General features: G+C 49.7%; 1 protein-coding gene across 1 annotated transcript in view; it reads left to right on the forward strand.

The window, feature by feature from the left end:
• Positions 1 to 371: 371 nt before the first annotated feature.
• The window catches only part of LOC131412371 (forkhead box protein O6-like), a 30,134-nt gene continuing 15,007 nt past the window's right edge, over positions 372 to 15,498 (forward strand). The window contains 2 exon segments of the mRNA XM_058551953.1: positions 372 to 464; positions 10,827 to 10,976. Of these exon segments, the coding sequence (XP_058407936.1) occupies positions 372 to 464; positions 10,827 to 10,976 (243 nt within the window).

A 15,498-nucleotide genomic window follows, 5' to 3' on the forward strand; every position in this document is an offset into this window, starting at 1 on the left:
ACAAGTAATTAAACATGAGAATTTTCACCTCCATCATTAGTAACTTCAGACTGCTCCTCCTCCTCCTCTTCCTCAAGGTCCAAATCACTCTGCCTGAGATGAGCTTGCGATAGGGCATAATGTTTCTTCTTAAAAGCTAGGAAATCCATCATGTTCCTTTGAAGGTGCTGCAAAAAAAACAGTTCAATCAAATACTCCTTAAAGGCCGCCTTCAGCGCCTCCATCTCTCTGTAGTGGTGGTCCAGGCACTGCTTCCTCATCTCAGCCAGCTCCTGGGAGGCCAGAGGATCTCCTCCTACTTCTTGGGATCCTCTCACATCCCAGCACTCCCCAGAGATGTGAAAGGAAGGCTGGAGAGGCCAGCGGGCACCATGGTCCTGGAAGGGCTGGTGGGGCGCAGGGATGTCCTCCCGAATGCTGAAGTTCCCCCAACCCTGACCCTGACCCCACGGAGCAGAGGTCTGGTCAGTGGTCTGGTCAGCACCTGCTTCTGCTGCATCAGTGGCCCCTGGATGTTGCTACTGATCTAGGGTGGCAAGCTCGCTGTGGTGATGTGATGGGGCTGGCCACAGGCTGCAGGCTGCCCCTGCCTGTGTCCACAGGGCTCTGGGGTCTCAGGTGCTGGACAGCCCCCCCTGGACTGGGTGTGGGGCTGTGAGAGTCTCCATTTTCTGACAGTGATGGGAGTCCCTGCATGCTGCAGGTGAACCTGGGTCCCCTGAGCCACCTGGCCAAGGCCCTAGCCCTCCTGAAACACAGAGCGCCCACCACTGGATGGGTTCCAGCTGATCTGCCTCACCAGGTAGGACCGCTGCTGCAAAGGCCCAAGCCAGCGTGAGGGGAGCCAATTTGCATGCTCTGCAGGCCCGGTCCTGCCCCAGGGCTGGGCTGGGTGGGGCTCTGGGTCTGCAGCTGTTGGGACAGTGGTGAGGCAACCTGGATGTATGACGGAGATCCATGCTCAAACTGCCTCTGCTGGGCACTGAACTGAAAACCCAGAGAAGTGGGGCTGGGGAGCAGCACAGGGGCAAGCGGGATCCTTGGGCTTCCTCCCTCCTCCAATCCAACATTCTGACAAGTGATGCTCACATTCTGCACAGCCACGGGACTCCTATTCACCTGCTGCTGAACTTGGTAACTGGGTGACTGGGGTGGGTTGGGCTCACCGATGGCGTGAAGGACATGGCAGGGGCCTGGAGTGGATTTCCATGGGCCTGCTGCTCCTCTCCTTCGCTGCCTGTGAAGGCCCCAGACCTCTGCAGCTGGTGCTGGACATGCCGAGGGCCGCTGCCATGGTGCATTATCACTTCTTTATGAAATAATTCCTAAACAAATACAGAAAAGATGAGATTCAGTGAGGCAAATTTTATTTCTAGTAGTCTTTCTGAGTACTGTACAAAGGCATTTAGAAAGTCCGACTACTGCATCAAAAAGCGTACCCTTATTACTTGCTTTAGGAATAGGGGAGCCGGCTGCTGTGGTTGATAACAATTAGGCACAAACTGATTACTTTAGGTGGAAAAAAGCCCTTACAGTGGAGTAATTTCAGATTAAAAGAGCTGCTCGGCAGGAGATGTTCAGTAACACTTTCTTGTATCAAATTTTCCATGAGCTAAAGCATCTGCTTAATTCAATTCTACTGGCTAGTGGCTTCCGAGCTGACGGTAATGAGGACAGCAACAAGGAGGAGCCAGAGGAGACCAGGGGCAGCGGCTCACGTTTACCGGGGCCGGTCCTCTGTGCTCCAGGCATGGTGCTAGAGGCTTTCCATTCCTCACCTCACTGACTGCTCAGGAGAATGCCACGAGGCCAATTCCACCATCATCCCGTTCTACACGGAGGGAACTGAGGCCACGAGAGGGGAACACGCCGTCTGAGCTAAGAGGCAGTAGCCTTCTTCAGCCCCAGGCTCTCCAGCTCCAAGGCCACGTGCCGGCCACTGAGCCAAGCACTGGGATAGGTCCTACACAGACTCAGCCTTGCCCTGAATCTGGATTTGGATATTGTTGACCAAACAGCGCTGGAGCACCAGGTCTTTGGATTTGAGCCTGTGTGAAGACTGAACACTCTGTTTAGCACCTACCCTACGGGAACTAAGTGCTAGAGGGACTCAGTGATTACTGCTTAGTGACTAGCTCTCTGGTGGAAAATAGTGAATGGAAGTAGACAGACAGTTTCTGAAGTAGTCATTCCAGAGACAGGCCAGACATGCGGTGCAGAGTGGGCTTGAAGTTCCTGGTGGGCCGACCTCCAGGTCCAGCACTATCATAACTTGGGACTAAAGCCCAGGACACAGGAGACTCCCTACTGCCAAATATTTTTGAATAAAGTATATGTATTATAGAAAAATATATTTTATAAGACAGCTCAGATATCATTTTTTTCCATCATAATACATCATATAATTTCAGGGGAAACATTTAAAAGTTGCAATAACCCCACCAACTATGGCAGCCGCCTTTCCAAAGGCTTGATGCTCAGAGATGTTTATGACAGCACGTCATATAAAAAATGGATGGGGGCCGGCCCGGTGGCGCAAGCGGTTAAGTGCGCGCGCTCCGCTGCGGCGGCCCGGGGTTCGCTGGTTCGGATCCCGGGCGCGCACCGACGCACTGCTTGGTAAGTCATGCTGTGGCGGCGTCCCATATACAGTGGAGGAAGATGGGCACCGATGTTAGCCCAGGGCCGTCTTCCTCAGCAAAAAAAAGAGGAGGATTGGCGGATGTTAGCTCAGGGCTGATCTCCTCACAAAAAAAAAAAAAAAAAAATGGATGTAAACGAAACACCAAATAGAAGAGAACAGCAGGTCAGTCATGGGATGACATAGTATGTAGTCACTGAAATTACTATAAAGAGTGTTGAAGAAATAAAATGTTTACGTTAGATTTCAAATGGAAAAATTCAAGATAAAAAAATTTTGTAATTTTTAAAGATTTAATAGAAAGACTCAAATGTGAACCAGCTGGGGTTGAGAACCACTGTGATAGATCAAGAGTCCCTTTGTGTTCACCCCTGTTACACCTTCTAAACAATTTCTACTGCAGGACTCGCCCCTCCTGCCCCAGCTGTTACCAGCACACATGAACACACGTGAGATCATGGAAAAACCCTCACAACAGTGATTAGACCTGTGGTTCTTAACCCTGTTGATGCTTCTGAGAATCCAGTGAAAGCTACAGACTTTTCTTACCAGATCTAAGATGAAAATCTGGTTCTACACAGAAAACTAGGACTAGAAGAAAACTTCCTTAACCTGATAAAGGGCATCCTACAGGTAACTTGAAGCTAACTCATACTAGATGGTAAAAGACTGAACACTTTTCCTCTAAAATCAGAAAGAAGGCAAAGATATCCACTCTCAGTACTTCTATTCAACAATGTAATGGAGATTCTAGCCAGTGCAATCAGTCAAGAAAAATAAATAAAAGGCATACAGATTGTAAAGGAAGAATTAAAATCCTTCGTTCCCAGGCAAAATAATCATCTATACAGAAAATCCCATGGAATCCACAAAAAGACTCCTAGAACTAATAAGTGAGTTTAGCAAGATATAAGCTCAATATACAAAAGTTATATTTCTACAAGCTGACAACAATCAGAAGTTAAAAATTTTAAAATTATGATAGCATCAAAAAATATCAGCAATAAATCTATAACAGATGTGTAAGACCTATACACTAAAGTGACAAAACATTGCTAAGAGAAATTTTTAAAGATGTAAATAAGTGTTCATGGATCAGAAGACTCAATATTGTTAATATGTCAATTCTCTCAAAACTGATCTAAAAATTTAAAGCAATCTCAATCAAAATCCCAGTAGGCTCTTTATAGAAAGTGAGAAGCTCGTTCTAAAATTCATAAGGAAATGCAAAGGACCTAGAAGAGCCAAAATTTTGGAAAAGACACTGGAAAATGTAGATGGCTCGACTTTAACACTTATTATAAAGCCAGCAATCAAGACGGTGTGGAAATAGATCAATGGTACAGAATAGAGAGACTAGAAATAGATTCACACATATATGGTTAATCAATTTTTAACAAAGGTGCAAAGACAATGATGCTGAAACAACTGGGTATCCACATGCAAAAAGATGAACTTTGATTCATTCGTTGTACAATAGACATGCACAAAAATTTTCAATGGATCAGCGATGTAAATATAAAACTTAAAACTAAAAACTCCCTAGAAGAATGCATAGAAGAAAATCTTTGTGATCCTTATGACTTTGGGTAGGCAAAGACAGCTTGGATACAACAATAGATTCGTAAGAGAAAATTGATAAATTGGACTTCATCAAAATTAAGACTTATGCTCTTGAAAAGACATTATTAAGATAATGAAAATATAAGCCACAGACTAGGAGAGAATATTGTCAAATCCCATTATCTGATATAGAACTTCCAACAAGAAGAATTCTCAAATTCAATTTGAAGAAAAAATTTTAAGTGGGCAAAATAGTTGAGCAGGCACTTCATTGAAGAAAAATGTATGGATGAGAAATAAGCACATGAAAAGATGCTCAACATTATTAGTCATCAGGAAAATGCAAGACAAAACCACAACCGGATATTACTACACACCTTAGAATGCTAAAATTGCAAAGACTGATCATACAAAGTGTTGGTGAGAATGTGGAGAAACTGGAACCCTCAAACACTGCTGGTGGGAATGTAAAATGGTGCACCCACTTTGAGAAACAGCTTGGTAGTTTCTTTAGAAGTTAAAGACACATTGAGCACATGATCCTGCCATTTCACTCCTAGGTATTCACCAAGGAAAAAAGAGAGCATATGTCCATACAAAGAGTTCTTTACAAAAGTTCATAGTGATAAACTTACAAAAATTTTGCATATGTATGGATATTAAAATTATTTAAGAAATTAGTAAATAGAGCCCAGCATATACTAACAGAGATAATAGACTGTCCTCAAAGGGGAGGTAGGCCAAAAATGTAAGAGAGTGGACTATCAGGAAACTCACTAACTTTATCATCAATTTTAAAGCCAAAAAGTACTAGATGACAAAATAATAGTTTATAAAATTAGCAGCCATTCCTAATAAAAATTCAAAATACAACGCCTATCAAAGGAAACTACTTAAATGTGATGTTTTAAAAAACTAGGGCCCAAAACTCAACAGCAAATATGTTAACGTTGACGTACAGAAGCTAATTCCAATAAATTAGAAACACAAGAGAGTCAAATATCACCACTTCACCACTTCAACGGAGGTTTTAGCAATTAAAAAAACAAAGAAAAATGAGCTAAATAATGAGGGGAATGAAATTATCTTTGTTTGCAAATCATATGACTGTATGCCTAGAAAACCTAAGAGACCAAAAATTATAAGAATAACAGAATTTGGTAAAGTGCCTGGAATCAAAATAAACATACAAAAATCAATAGCTTTGTTTCTATGTCAGCAATAGACAATTGAAACAGAAATGGAAAAAATATCCCATTTCATTAACAGCCACAAAAACTATAAAATACCAGTGAATATACACTTAACAAGAAAAGTGGAGCACAATCTGAAAAAAACCATACAATCTTATTTTAGGATATAAAATGACACGAATAAATGAAATAAGATACTATGTTCTTGAATAAGAAGATTTAATATCATAAAATGCCACACTTCCAAAAAAGTAAATATACATGTAATGCAATTCTGAGGAGAATTCCAATGAGTTTGGCTTTTGTTTTGCTTTAGAAATAGAAAACATGACTTTAAAGCTTATATGAAAAAGCTCATGTCTGAAAAGAGGCAACAGTATTTTGAAAAGAAGAATAAAGAATACCGAGGGGGTTCTTGACTTACAAAATATTCATACTTATTCTAGAGCTTCTGTACTCAAAAATCAGTGTTGTCCTGGCACAGAAATAGACCAAAAAAAAAAAAAAAGAGGAAAGGAAAAGAATACAGAGTCCTGACCAAAATATATAGACAGTGGTGTTTACTTTGAATGAAAAAAGAATGCTTTAGCTAAAAAATGGTAGTGGCACCTAGGGGAAAAAAAAAAAAAAAGCTAGTTCCCTACCCCACACCATGTCAGACGGAATAAAGAGTTAAATGCTATCTTCCTCAAAAGAAAGAAAGAAAGAGAATAAGGGGAGGGAGAGAGGAACTTTATTAGAATCAAATTTAGGAGAATATTTCTACAATCCTGAGATGGTGAAAACTTTCTTAATAAACATGGCAGGAAACCCAGATGCCATAAAGTAAAAAATAACTACATAAAGATGTTCTAACAAAAAGACAAAAAATAATCAGGGGGGAAATACATGCAACATTTTATTTATGGCTGCAAAGGGTAAATATCCTTAATATACAAACAGCTCCTAGAAATTAGTGAAAAAACAATTCACCAAGGAGATGGAGAAGAATATAAGAGGCATTTACTGAAGAGGCTGTCCCAACTGGCGACAGCCAACCAAGGAAAAGCAACATAAAGCAATGGGGCAAGATGTCTTTTCACCCATTCAGCTGGCATTAACTTCAGATAGGAAGTCAAGGATCCTCCCCTGCATTTATAGAATGTAAATTGCTATAATAGTCTGTGAAACACTCTGTCAACATCTATTAAAATTAAGATTTTAAATATGTATATCCTTTGACCCATTATCTCGATTTAGTTCCCACTATTGGGAATCTAGCCCATAGAAATCAAGTACCAGAACCTATGTATCAGAACGCTTATCTCAGTACGACTCGTGGTGGGAAAACCCATCAATGGGGGACGATTGACTCAGTATGGTACATCCTAATTATGGACCATTATGCAGCGACCAAAAGAAATTATCTCTGGACTTGAATAGATGTTGGAGACATATTGCTAAGTGAAGAAAAAGGGGGAAGGGAGGTAAATAGGACTAAGGAGAAAAAAGGACAGAAAGGAATTCTTATTTTTCTACATTGTTCGAATTCTTCTTATAAGGTTGTATTTTGTTGTATTTAAAAACTAACTTTAAAATATACCTCACTCCAAGGTACAAAAAAAAATTACTTTGGCAAATCAGTTTTCCAAAGGATCTTGAGATTCAAAATGTCAAACGCTCAAACTTTCAGCGTTCTTACGCCAGCTGACTGCAGCAGGTCAGTTTTCTGTGCGGAAGGATATTTACTCAGCCCTTGGCCAGATGGCTTAACGGTCTTCGGGGCGAAGGTGGTGTCCTAGTTCGCCATCCGGTGTCTGAACGCCCCCTGCGGGGAGGTCTCTCCCAACGGTGCGCGCGCAGGGCTCAGCCCACGGAGAGACTGCTTCCCTGGACGGACCCGCCCTTCTCGGGGTGCAAAGCAGGGTCACCCCGACCCGACGGCCCACCGGAGACAGGCGCGGCGGCGTCAGCACCGTTGACAGCGGCCTCCCGGAACGGGGCAGGGGACTCCACTGTGGGAGGCGGCCTCACCTAAGCGGGGGTCACCGGGCCCAGGTGACAGGGGAGGCGGGCCAGCAGTGGAGGCCGAGGGGAGGGCCGCACCGCCCATCACGCCCCGGCGTGGACAGGGGCCGTCCCTACCGAGGCTGCCGGGCAGGCGGCGCAGGACTCTGGCAGGAGTAGCGCAGCGGCAGGCCACGGGACTGCTGGATCCGCCGGACTAGACAAAAGCGGTCTGGCTGGCCCCAGTGCGCAGGCGCACCAGCAGGCAGGAACACAGCTCAGGCACGGGCACCTGCGGACCCGCAGGCGGAATGCGGGCCGATCGAAGCGGGCGGGGTGAGAGCGGAGGACCCAGAGGGAGTGGGTGGGGCGGAGGTGGCGCCTGCGCACTCCTCTAGCTTCCGTCTCTGGCCGCCACCGGCCTTCATGCCTTCATTGATGCATCTCTGCTTGCCACAGACTATGCACGTGCCAGTCTGCCCACCCACCCATACACGGGATGCTTACTACCTGTTACACTGACCAAGCACTTCTAGTTCCTGCAGTGGTAGAACCTGGAATCTCGTGAGGAAGGGTCAAATCAAAAGGGTCAAAATTGGGGTGAGTTTATTATGAGCCATATCTGAGGACTAGCCCAGGGACTTCCTTCTCCAAGTAAGGAGGGGCGCGAAAGGAGTGGGGTGTACAGAGGGGTTATACACCATCAAAGAGCATGTATCACATATGATTGGAATGTCCCTTTTACAACAGTCAAGAGATTGCCTAGCCTGCACAGCAATTCACACAGCGATTGATGACCACAGCAAGTAGCAGGTCTGTCGTCTCGAGCTTGGTGGTCACAGCAGGTCACCAATCAATCAGTAGCCTAGGGAGAGATGCTTATCCTTAAGGAAATGCCAACGGGAAGTTACATCTTTCCTTATCTTAAAGGGCCTTGTGCTTGTCTTTGGGACATAGTAAATACTTAAAGCAGATATACAATGCATGCTCAGTGGCTGCGGCAGGCCCTTTTGGAAAAACAAGGTCAGGCCAAATTAGTTTTACACCAAATGGCTTCCTCATATAACCCAATATATCCTATTGCTTGCCATTTATTTATCATTTATTAATAAATAAATGCCCAATGAGAAGAAAATAAGGTAGGGCTGCTGAGAAAATGTGGTGGGAGTTGAGTGCCTATTTTAAACTGGGGAGAAGGAGTCAGAAGATGCCCAATAGGCTGTAAGCGGGGATCTGAAGATCCACAAGGATAGTTCTTCCTCCTGCCTGTGACCAGGGAAATGTTCTAGTGTGTCTCTGGTTTCACTCTTGCTCCGTTTCATCAAGTCTCTGAAACCAGCTCAAGACAAGGTTGACATAAGGGAAGCCATATTGTAGAAAAGAAAAACTCTCTTGTAACTTTGAATGACCTCTGACAAACTAACCCAGCTGGATATGCACCCTCCAGGAGATCTAACTGCTCTGTCGATTTTATGACACCTGCTCGTGCATGTACCTCCCAGCTGCGATAAGATGGTAACTTGATAAGGTGATAACTTTGTTTTTGTTGAGTTCCTTAGGAATGTGATGACCCCTGAACAGAAAATCTATGCTGATAGCCATCATCAGTGAAAACTGAAAGATCTGGTGTGGCACTCCCAGTCTATAAGACCAGAAGGTCAACATTCCTAATCCCCTCCCCAATAACCCAATGGCCTATATAACTGCTGTAAGATTTTTGTGCCCCCTTAAGATGGTTCTTTTGGACATGAGTCGGCCATCTTCCCTCTTGCTAGGAAGCTGTAATAAAAAGTCCTTTTTCTCCTACCACTTTGCCTCTTGGCTATTGGCATGTCTTTTGGCGAGCAGAAGGCCACACGTTGGGTGGTAACATCTCCACTGCAGACAGGGCGACCTTTCAAAATTGTAAGTCAAGTTGTCTTTCAGGCTTCAACCTTTCCCATCTACTTAGGATAAAATCCAGATGGTTGTCAGAATCTTGCCCCTGTTTCTTCATGGTACTTATCCCCTTCTGAATTATTTTATCGTCAGGCTGGCTGCTGGAATGTGACCTCCTTTTCCAGGGTGCATTGTAATAAAATGATTTTCCTGCAGTATAGGAGATATTATAATAAAATGATGCTCCCACAGTATAGGATGCATTGTAATAAAATGATTACACTGCTTTGTTACAATTATAGCTTTACAGGTGCTGAACATCTCACATGACATAGTCCCAAGTTTCAACAATAAGTAAAATCTACCAGATTTTGGCTAGATGGTGGAATGCATGGATGGCCTGCACTGAGGCCACCCCACTTTCCTGACTAGGGGCATGGAGTTTGGGTGGGCGTTGTTAACCTGACAGCAGGGACTCTTATTTGTAATCTGGGCTGCTGGTTTGGGTTATCAGAGCTGGCTGGCACCTGTGCTGGTCGGGAACACCAGGGGTCTGCAGCTGGGCCACGGTTGTCATCATAACTTGCTGCTGCGTGAGTTTCTCCTGGACCACCCGTGGCTGCACAGGGCCACGGGGCCCCTGTGGGGATCATCTGGACTAGCTGCCTGGCTGTTGTTGCCTGGGTGAGGGGCACAGTCTGTAGAGAAGCCTGAACTGAAACAGTTAGAAAAAACACCTTACCTAGAAAACACAGATCAAGTGACATGACAAATGAATCATTCTTGGGGGTGGGCAGAGGGGTTTTAGAAAGTTAATTAGCCGGAATGCTTTTGTGAAATGTGAAAACTACCTGACATATCAAAATATGACCCCTGGTTTCTAACGAAACAAAAGAAAACTAAACCATTGTTGCTTTAAACCATTGTTGGATGCCTCTGCGGAAAAGGCGAGGGTTGATGACTGGGGACTGGTGGTAGTGGCAGTGTTCAGCTTTTAATACTATTTGGTTTTTTGAAATCTATATGCCAGTGTGATTTTGAACAAAATAAAATGTTTTTAAAGCACTGCTTTTATATGGTCACATTTTGTAGCAGTAAATAAAATAGTAAGAGCCTGACGTTTCCTCTGTTAGGAAGGTAAGTCATCACTGTCCCTAGGAGGACTTATACCTCTAGGACTCAAGGTCACTACAAGTGGGTTCTGTTTTCTTTATGCATTTCCCTAAAACTATGATGTGGCAGCTTCAGCTTCTAGGACGTACCTAAGGTTATCGGCTGAAGGAATGATCCTAGAAATGAGCTCCTTCAGTACATTTGGCACTGAGTTTGAACACGTTTGTCCAGTTTTTTCCCTGCTAGTCTAAGGATATCAAAGGTTTTCCTCAAAGTTAATTGTTTTCTGTATTATGAAAATCAAAAGAGATCCTCTAGGGCCAGCCCCAGTGGCCTAGTGGTTAAGTTTGGTGTGCTCCGCTTCGGTGGCCTGGGTTTGGTTCCTGGGTGTGCACCTACACCACTCATCTGTCAGCGGTCATGCTGTGGTGGCGGCTCACATACCAAAAAAGAGGAACCTGTCCTACGCCGACCTCATCACCAAAGCCATCGAGAGCGCCCCGGACAAGCGGCTCACGCTCTCGCAGATCTACGACTGGATGGTCCGTTACATGCCCTACTTCAAGGATAAAGGCGACAGCAACAGCTCGGCCGGCTGGAAGGTGGGGGCGTCCGGCTGTGGAGGGGGCTGGGGTCGCGGGCTGGGGCTTCCAGGCTGCTAGGTGCGTCCAGGCTCCCGTCAGGCGGTCGGAGGGAGGCCCTGGGGCACCCCCAGGGACATGGAGTGTGTGCCTAGGGCGTGGGGCCGGCCAGCAGACAGGCGCGGGCGTGCTGGAAGCAGCTGTGTGTGTGCCCTGGATGCGGGGTGGGAGGTCTGGTGGGGTGACAAGGGACTGCCGCTTTGAGGCATCTCGGAGGAGCATCCCACCCCGTCCTTGGGAGCATAGCAGAGGAGCCAATTCCCAGGCCTCGGACATGGGGGAGCCCCTCTCACCCCTGCGAGTTTGCTTTATGATACTCTTGCCCTCTCCACCAGATCACCCTCCTTAAAGAGCTGGAATAATGACTTGGGGCCAGTGACTGCTTTCCCCCCAAATCTTTCCCACTGCCCTCCCTGGAGCTGGCCCCCGGGTGAAGAGTGCGACCCTGGGCCCACAGTTCTTCCTGTGGTGCCAGGAGTTCACCCTAGGGCACCAGCCAGCCTGGGGTGGGGAACTGGTCAGGTGACCTGGGATCTGAGTTCTCCATGGGGCAGCTGCTGCCCCCTTGCCTGGATCAGCATGGTGAGCTGGTGATGACCTCTGTTGGTGTAGGGGCACGGTATTGAGGGCTGGGGATCTGTCCCTGCCCACCCCAGGCTGTCAGTCTTACACTTCTCTGGCTTTCTGAGCCCAGATGCATTTGGTGGTGGGGGGAGGGGCAGGGGCACCCCAGGGAGGCCTCAGTGCCAGCCAGTGGAAAGGGGGGCGCCATCTTGCGAGGGGACAGGGGCTTGACTGGATTGTGGCCTCCAGACCCTCCCCTGGCCATCTTGTTGGGGAATGGGGATAGTCGATGCCTTTAGGGGAGAGGAGGTTGGTGGGGGGTGCTGTGCCTGGGGCCTGTGAGCTGTCAGGCTCCCTATGGGAGAGGGGTCCCTGCAAGGGAGTCGTGCCTACGTGGAGGGAGGGGGCTGTGCGTGGTGGTGGCTGCAGACAGGGTCAGAGGAAGGAGGTGTGCCAGTGGAAGAGGGGAGGCTTGTGGATGTGGACAGCTCTAGATGCCCAGAGGCTGCTTTTTAGGGGCCGCAGTGCTCTGACCCGGGAGCCATGGCTCTCAGGCGTTGTGCTGGCAGCTTCTCTGTCTCTCTGTGGCCCCTGTGGGGTGGGGCCACAGCTTGGAGGAGCAGACATGAGTTTCCTTCCCCAGGCTTTCTCCTGTCCCCTTGGGCTCAGCCCGGGCCAGAACATTTATTCCTCCCAGCTGGGTCCTGCCCTTGGGCTTTGCTCCCTCCTCCCTCCCTGCTCCCCATGCACTGTCCCACCTTTCACTTCTCCTTGTGGATATATTCCCTGTCCTCAAGGGCACAGTTTAGATGCCTCTTCCAGGAAGCCTTCCCTTAATCCTCTTTAGCTAGCTTAGGACTCCCTCTTCTCTGGCCATCTCCCTATCTGTCATAGGTCTCATTTCCCTTCTCCACCCTGCGTTTGGAAGACAGTGGCAGTGTCAGAGCAATCTCTGTGCCCACAGCACCCAGCATAGAGCTTGACAACGAGGAGCCACCGGTGCATGTCTGGTGAAAGAGTGAAGAAATGGGTGGATCATGCAGAGGATGCTGAGACCAGGGAGGGTACTGTGGGCCAGGGTAAGCCAGGAGGGCTTCCTAGAGGAGGTGGAGCTCCAGCTGGGCTTAATAGATTAGGTATGATGGGGGAAGATGGCAAGAGGGGACGTGAGGCTGGAAGCTGGGCGAGAACTGCACTTCATTGAGGGTCTCAGGGCCAAGCCCTGTGCCAGACACCTTCAGGCATCTGTGCCAGGTGTCTCCTTTAATGCTCTCAGCAGTCCCTAAGATGAGTTTTACCGTCACCATTACAGAACTGGGCACTGAGGCGCAGAGTGGAGGAGTGAACTGCCCAAGGTCACATAGTCAGTTGGTGGGAAAGCTGGACTCCAGTCCAGGTGTGTCTCCCTCCAAGGCCCCACAGAGCCTCTGGAATAGTATCCTGCTGGCACTGGCCGTGGGAGTGGGGCGCTGACGGCTTTTGCACAGGGGCAGGTCTAAATCCTAGAACGTGATTGGGAATGGAGATAATTTGGAGATAATTTAGTCCCATGTGTTCATTTCTCAGACTGTGAGACTGAGGCCCCGGAAGGGGATGGGACTCTTCTCAGGTCGTAAGTCAGCTATGAGCGGCAGGCCCTGGATGACGGCCCAGGTCTCCTGCCTGCCCATTGGATGCATTTTCCACTGCACCATGCTGCTGGGGACACACTGGTTCTCCCTGTTCCCCGGGCTCAGGAAGGAAGGAGCTCTGGAAGGCTTGTCCTGGACTGGGGCATTGGAGAGGGTGCTTCAGCCTGGGGTTCCTGACTTAGGCCCTGGCAGAGACCACCCAGGCATTGGAGGAGGCTGTTCAGATGGGCCTCTCCCATCTCATGCTCTCAGTGGCTGTCCCCCTTGTACCCCACCCCCCATCCAGCTCCCCATGGAGCTTCCTCCTCGTCATTCGTGCCCCCCCTGCCGCTTGTTCCTCCATTCCCAGTCAGTCCCTCCAGGGGCCTGGTGGAGGGGCCATCTCCAACTCCCAGCCAACCTCTGGTTAGCAGGGCCTGTGGTACGCTCAGGTGCCAGGGCTGGGGCAAGGGGCCCATTGTTCCTTCCTCCCTCCCCTCTCCCACATAAGTGTTGCACTTGAATCCCCAGGGGTGTTAGACGGAGTCGGGGAACAGGGGAAGGCACTGCACCTGCCTTCAGGATGCATCAGAGCTCAGCCAGTTCCACACCCAGGCCCTGTGTTTTACAGGCAGGAAGGGCCGGGGGTGGGGGAGTGCAGGGAAGGCAGGTTAGATCCGCTGGGAGCCAGGCAAGCCCTCACAGAGAAGGTGGCACTTGATCTGAGCTGCCTTCACGGGGGGGGGGGGGGGGGGGGGGGTGCAGAATTTGAGAGAGTCTTCCAGGAGCTGTTGACTGCATATGGAAAAGCAAGGAGGTAGAATCATACATGTTGGGTTTGGGAGATGGTTGGGCGTGCCAGGCTGGAATGAGGGCTCCTAGGGATGGCAGGGAGGTAGCATGGGAAAGGCAGAGTGGGCCAGATCAGGACGGGCCGCTGTGCTTGGCCTTTGCCCTGTGGTCCCAGCTGTGGCGTGCTGCGGAGAGGAAGTGGAGGAGGCAAGGTCAGCAGCAGGCACAGGGCACTCAGCAGGCTGAAGCCTGAGGAGGGGCTGGGCTTGGTGCTGGGAACTCCACCCAAGAGGCTGGCAGTGTTCCCCTCAGGGCGGAGGGTCTCTAGGCCTGGGACGGCGCTTGGACAGGAGGTCCCCCTCCCTCTGCAGTGTGCTAGTAGTGTTTATCTCCACCATCCAGGTAGAGCCTCCCACTTCCTCTCAGATGCTCCAGCCCCACCTTCCCTAGTGCTGGACTCCTCCCGGAAGCCTTCCAGGCTGCTCAGGGTCCTGGCACTCCTTCCACTTAGCGCCTCTGGAGTTGTTCTGCCTGCTTTTGTGTTTCCTGGCTGCCAGCTCCCCTGGGAGCTCCCAGGTCAGGCCTGGGCGCCTCCCATTTCTGTCCCCAGGCCTGGGGGTGGGGAGGAGCGCAGTGGATGGGGAGTTTCCCTCTCCTTCAGGGCTGGAGCAGCCTAGCTGTTGGGGGGTGGGATCTGGAGGGGTGGTGCTACCCCCATCTGGCCCAGGCTGGCCAGCAGGTCCTAGGTGGGAGGGAGGCTGGAGGGAGGGACTGATCTGAGAGGCCAGGAGGAGGGTCGTGCTACAGCCGGGCTGAGCAGTGCTTGTGAGCGCAGAGGGCTCCCCTTCCTTTCTCCCCCCAGCCTGCTCCAGCAGGGCTGCCTCCTCCTTCTTTGTCCTCCGGGGATCCCCAGCCCCAAGGGCTGGTGGGGGTTCGGGAGGAGGCGGTGTGAGCCTGGGTTGGGGGGGTGTCCTCACCCCCCGCACTGCACGAGCGGAGGGCTGGCAGCTGCCCACCTCCTGGGCACGAGCCCTTGCCAGCCGCTCCTGGCACAGTTGCTGGCACGCCCGGCAGACTCCCACGGCCACCTGCTCACACCCACCCACGAGCGCTGGCGCGCTGCGGGCCCTTCAGGCTTCCTGGGCCTCCCGGCGCCCCTCCCCCGCCGCCGTGCTCCGGAGCCCCCACCCCGGTTCTCTGCGCCCCGCCGGCCCCTTCGCTCCCGCCAGCCCCACCGCCCTGGCCCCCATCCTCGCGCAACTTGGGGAGCTCAGGAGGCGGGGCGCCGGGAGGCCCCTGGGGTAGCTGTGCCGCTGTAGGGGGGAAGGGGGGACCAGGAGGCAGGCAGGCAGGCAGGCAGACCGACAGACAGGGTGAGGGCCCCGCCTGCCACCTGGCGCCGCTCCAGCGGGACGATGGCGGGCAGCGTCGTGCCAGGCGGTAATTGCAGACAGACTAATTTAAAGAGATGAGACGGTTATTTTTAACTCGTGTTAAGGTAATGAACGGCGCGGGGG

Source organism: Diceros bicornis, chromosome 13, assembly GCF_020826845.1.
Source record: "Diceros bicornis minor isolate mBicDic1 chromosome 13, mDicBic1.mat.cur, whole genome shotgun sequence".
Taxonomy (NCBI): Eukaryota; Metazoa; Chordata; class Mammalia; order Perissodactyla; family Rhinocerotidae; genus Diceros; species Diceros bicornis.